The sequence below is a fragment of the Otolemur garnettii genome, unplaced genomic scaffold (genome assembly GCF_000181295.1).
Source record: "Otolemur garnettii isolate 467f Iridium unplaced genomic scaffold, OtoGar3 scaffold00013, whole genome shotgun sequence".
In the NCBI taxonomy this organism is placed as follows: Eukaryota; Metazoa; Chordata; class Mammalia; order Primates; family Galagidae; genus Otolemur; species Otolemur garnettii.
Genome location: NW_003852408.1, coordinates 17309055 through 17314797, shown reverse-complemented (window position 1 = coordinate 17314797; position 5743 = coordinate 17309055). Strand labels below are relative to the sequence as shown.

The 5743-nt window shown below is 39.6% G+C and overlaps 1 protein-coding gene across 1 annotated transcript in view; it reads right to left on the bottom strand.

Annotated features, from left to right (window-relative positions):
• BARD1 (BRCA1 associated RING domain 1) overlaps positions 1-5743 on the bottom strand; it is a 129354-nt gene that overhangs the window by 109305 nt on the left and 14306 nt on the right. Inside the window, exons 2-3 of the mRNA XM_012802155.1 lie at positions 2919-2975; positions 1473-1621 (exon numbers count right to left, since the gene is read on the bottom strand). Coding sequence (XP_012657609.1) covers positions 1473-1621; positions 2919-2975 — 206 coding nt within the window. The remainder of the gene's footprint in view (positions 1-1472; positions 1622-2918; positions 2976-5743) is intronic.

The window sequence follows — 5743 nt, the reverse complement described above, 5'->3', positions numbered from 1 at the left end:
AGGAGACTCGCTTGAGCCCAGGAGTTGGAAGTTGCTGTGAGCGTGATGCCATGGCACTCTACCCAGGGGGATAGCTTGAGGCTCCGTCTCAAAAAAAAGAATTCAGATGAACTAATGACAACACTTCTCACTGTTCATTTAAAGATTTTTTTTTAAAGGCAAGCACTTTTAAAAATGTATACATTATTACATATGAAAGTAAGTAACACTTCAGCACTAAACCACATCTTATCATCAAAGAATGATCTGGATAACTAGACAAAGAAAATTTAATAAGTAGATTATGGTCTAAATTCTATTTCTTAAAAATATGGACCTCTGGTCAATAAGACTCAAAGTAATTGCCTTGTTTATTTATTATGTTCAATCGACTTCATCTTTAGTAGAATTCTGATGTGACAGTAACACATCACATCAGAATTCTAAGAACGAAATATTTTAAAACAAAAATCCAACCATTTTATATGAGCATTATCAGTCATTCACGGCATCCTACAAACACACATTCAAATGATGTGATCTGGTCAATAAGAAGATAATTCCAATATCCAATTATGAAGATTCGAAACACTTTACTTTCTTTCCACAGCTAATTAGTTCTCAGCAGAAAGCACAAAGGAAAGATATATAGTTAATACATAGAGTCTAAGAACAATCTGAGAAACGTTAACCCCCATTTAAATAGAAAAGAAAATGAATATTAGATTTTTACTCTTTCAAAATGTGCTCATCTAATTAATTCAGTCTAGAAAAGTGATCCATGGAAGAATGCTATATTCTATCTTGCGAAAGTGTATTTAAGTGAGTTAAGCACTATTAAGGCCAAAATCACTATCCCATATATATTCTACAGAAATTATCATAAACGTAAAAAGCAGACAGCGGAAAGTAGTGAAAAGTCTCTGGATTTACAATCAGAAGAAATGAGCTCTGTTCCTCCAGTTTCTGGTACTAACTCCATGTGTGACTACAGGCAAGATCATTTACCCTCTCTAGAAATTGTTTTCTCTTCTGTAAAGTAAGGGGATTAGACTTATTTATCTCTATGGTTTCTATCATTTCTCAAAATGCACCATCTACCCCCCTCAAAAGAAAGAACAGGTGGACGTGGTGGCAAGCACCTATAGTCCTAGCTAATTGGGAGGCTGAAGCAGAAGGATCACTCGAGCCCAGGAGGTTAAGTCCAGCCTATTCAAGACCTTGTTTCTTAAAAAAAGAAAGAAAGAAAAACCACAAACCACTATAGGTCTTAAAATCTGAAATACAGCATTCAGAATTCCTGATAGACAGTTTATGTATTTTATATGATCAATATGAATTCATCAGTTACTTTTTTTTTTTGTAGTTTTTGGCCAGGGCTGGGTTTGAACCCACCACCCCTGGTATACGGGGCCAGTGCCCTACTCCTTTGAGCCACAGGTGCCGCCCAATTCATCACTTACTTAACTAAGAGGGCGAACGAGATTTCTCACCTGAACGCTTGTTGTCATGTAGCAAACCTCGAAGCTTACTACAAAGTTGGATCATGCTGTCCAACTGCCTGTTTATCTTCACGTCTTGTATCCAGGCCGGGGTAGAACACACCGGACACCCACTTCCAATGCAGTCACTTACACAATCACTTAAAAAGAATTAAAAAAAAAAAAAAATCCATTCAGCAGAATCTAAATTTCAAAAACATTAATAAGCAAAGTTTGAGCAGAAGTAAATGGAGCAGAGACTGCTGTACACACAATGGTCAATTGTTAAATACTTGTTAAAATGGTATGCTTATTATTTAGAGTTTTGTACACACATACAAAATCTACATCTAAAGTTCCTGATGTAATTTGGTATTAGGAGACCTTAGTCTCCAGAATTCTTCCCTGCAAACAAATCTCTAGCTTTTCACATGTGAGAATACAGGAGAGATGTAAACAGAACCAGCACCTAATGCTCAGTAGCCACATGTCCTGACCTTTTCGATACTAACCTTGAATATTCTACTTCATGGAAATACCCAAAAATCACTACAGAGACTAAAAAACACCTTTTGTTTCGCTGTTGGACAAGTGTCTAAAGGTTTTCAAGTAGTTTTTGAGAAGAGATTTGGGACAATTTTATACTCTATAAACTCAATTACCTTGGGTTATTTAAGTATTAAACTCTTGTGGTTAAAAAGGGTACTCCTAAATTTTGGGGTTACCTACCTTTTGCAAATCTGATACAAAATATACACAGTGCTATAAAAAAGAGCCTGTGGCTCAAAGGAGTAGGGCGCCAGCCTATATGCCGGAGGTGGTAGGTTCAAACCCAGCTCCGGCCAAAAAAAAAAAGAAGCAGCATTCACAATCCCTAATTTCATCTGTGAATTGAGAAATAAGGTTCCTGAAAATCTCTGAATCTTCCTTCACCTCCCCAGACAGGTTCTAGGAGGGCTGAGTAATTTAATAGTTGTAAATGACACATCTCCCCCAAAGGCTACATTCTTTGTCACGTGACCCACTCCTTTGCAGGCACAGAGGATTCTTACAACAGGAATCATCCTCAGACAAAGCATTTCAAACTTTTGTACCCTTGGCTCCCAGCATTATTCCTAACACAAAACAATCCAAAAGCAGTTGTACAATGAATTTGTAACCCATACTAGAACCCGGAGACCTTTGAGATCATCTAGTTCAATGTCAAATTTCTTTTCCAAAGGGAACTCTAATCTGGAGCCCACTGACAAAAGTGCATAGTTTCCCAAAGGGAGTCACTATAGTGACTGATATTCAACCTCAGGAATGCAGCACTTTTTCTAGGATGAGTTCATGAATTTAATTGCCAACCTTATGTGTGTGTATATGTATGTGTGTTTGTATATGTGCATGTATGTGTGTGTGCGCGCGTATGTGTGTGTATATATATATATATATAAAAACTCAAGCCATACTTACCTACAAAAGATGTGTTCACACCCTCCTAAGCACACAGGGTCCTTCAGAATATTAGTGCTATTTGGAGAAATGAAAATGATCAAGCTTAGGTCATTGTTAGATAAACGTTTCACAAATCCCAACATTTCATGCCCCAAATTTCACAAATCCAAAGCCCAACACAACCATAGTTCCCTCTTTCTCAAAGCAAAAGGTATCAAGGATGTATTCATTTGAAAGACCGTCACTCTTTGGTTAGATACTATATCATTACATCTGCTGAACTGAAATAGCAATTACCAAACTCAGCTCAAGTTATAACATAGTTTATGTACATATAATGCATTTGCTGCTTAGTTGGGGAAATAAACAACTCAGTCCCTTTATTTAAAAAATCTGTTCAATAAAATTTGGATTCAGTTAAAAGGCTGCACTGAAGGATCCAGAAGACCACATGTGGTCCCACAGTTGCAGGAGCCCCATCCCAAATGGTTCAAAGTATAGACCATGCATCTCAAAATATGACCTACAAGAAAGACTATATAACATCCTGTCCAACTGAAAACATTTCTGAGAGTGAAGGGGGTCATACTGGATGCTGGGGCAACAGGTGTAAGCCAGCGCTGCCCCTGGCAAACCAGAATATCTGGTCACCCTGACCATAAGAGTCTATGGTTTCCCATAAGAAGGTATGTATTTCTTGCTATTGTTAAGTAGCTGCCTGTTTTTCATAGATGTTTTGTTGAAAGTATGGCCATTCTTTCAGTTCACAGGAAGTTGATTGTTTTGTTCTTTAAGACTGCAAATAGAAATCATCGAGCTGGCAGTCTGCAGACTGAACGAGATTCACTGCACTGAGGAAAGAGAGACAGAAACCAAATAATCCCAATGTCATCCATCAAAATACCTGCTACACTTGATAGTCCTAAGAAGGTACTGACACTTACTAATAAATGCACCTTAAGTCATCATACTCAGCGGATGTAACATAGACAGAGGAGAGCAGAGAAGTAAAATCTTACAGAGGAAGAACATTTTGTGTGCTTGGTTTATTACACTAACCCTGGGACCTTTAGGAGATTATACCATTATTATCCAATTACCTCTGTACACATACCACATATCAATAAAAATAGTTCTCCACATTTCTTGAAAGATCAAAAAGTACTACACTGCACATTTTAATAGATATGAACATTAAAGTGAAATTGAGCTTTTCAGAACGAGCACTAAAGCAGTACACACCTACAGTGTTATTCTCATGATACCGAAGACGGTGCTCACTGACATTATAAAACCCATTACTCTCTAAAAACTCACCATATTTGATTTTCCTATCACACTATGTAGAACATACTGATAAAAATACAACTTTTTGTGATTCTGGCGATTAAGATGACCTGTCTTTTAACATCCAACTGGCCCTATAACATTCTGTTCATCGTTTGACCTATAAACCCAACCTCCTCTTTCCCAATCAAGTGTGTTGAATTCTACTTCACTGCAAGCTTTGCCTCTAAGATCTCAAAAGTGGTCTAATCTCACCTCCTCTCACCACAGTATTCTTCCTCCTTCTTTTATTACATCCTCATGGCCAAATCTCCATCGTCAGGTTGCTCTCCAGTGGGCCTCAGAGGGGCCCACTCAGTGCCAAGCCAGAGTTGACCACTTCAGAGCCACCTTCGCCACTCCCCCAATCCAGCGAACTGCTCAGACACTCACGGATGCCAATCTATAATGCTGTCTGGGCCTCACAGTAGAATTCTTCTTGCTTACTCAGGCCAGGAGTAACCAGTAGAAAAAGAAAGATGAACAACCTAGTCTCCACGAATGTATTAACCTCTTCACCTTGGTATCTGAACCGAAGTGACGCTCCATGTGCACCACGAGCAAACAGGCAAATAAACGGCCACTCAGCACAATCTCCATGCCCCCAAATCTCAGGAACCTTACTAGAGCTAAATGGCATGAGCCCGTCACCACCTAAAGACATTCCTACCTCTTCACCAGTCTCAGAGGAAAGGTGTCCTTCAGCATTCTTGCTGTGTGCTGTTCTGTCCCTGCCCCCTAAGTACCTGATTCTCACCCTGCCTTCTACCTTCCATTTGCATTTATTACACACGCAGAGGTGGTCTGGCCTTCAACCTAAGAGAAACACTGGCTCTTGATACTGCCTTCCCATCTACCTCTGCCCATCACTCTTTTTACTTAGACAGATACAACTTCTTTTTTTTTTTGCGTTTTTTGCCGGGGGCCAGCACCCTACTCCTTGAGCCACAGGCGCCACCTGAGATACAACTTCTTAAATAAGTGCTCTCTACCAGCTAACTCTATCTCTTTACCTCCCTGGCCGTAATTCTCACCACTCGGCTGAAACTGCTGTCCAAAACATCTTTGGTCCTCCTGCTCCCTCACCCCTCTGTGAAGGAGCAGGGACTTCACCTTCCTTCCTTCCACTAAGCTGTAGGGTTCAGACAGCACACCGATCTGCCTGTTTCAGCATCTCCTTAGCGGCTCTACCTTTGCCTACCTTTGCAGGTAGGTGTACCCCAGGAGGCAATCTGCAGCCCTCTGGGCTTCTCCCGCAATACTTGACTCAAGGCTTTGACTCTGTATCTGAACTTGAAATTTCCTTCCTGAGATGGCTCTGGACTCTTTACCTATAGTTCTTACCCTTCACCCTAGCAATAAAATGTTATCATATAATTAGCAATGGTTTAAGATCTGTGAATAATTGATCAATTATACTAATTATTCTAAGGAGTGAGCTAAAATATATATCTTCTTGTCATTCATGAATAAAAAAAGACACTGGAAATGTGAAAGAGAGGGCGTGTGCATGTGTG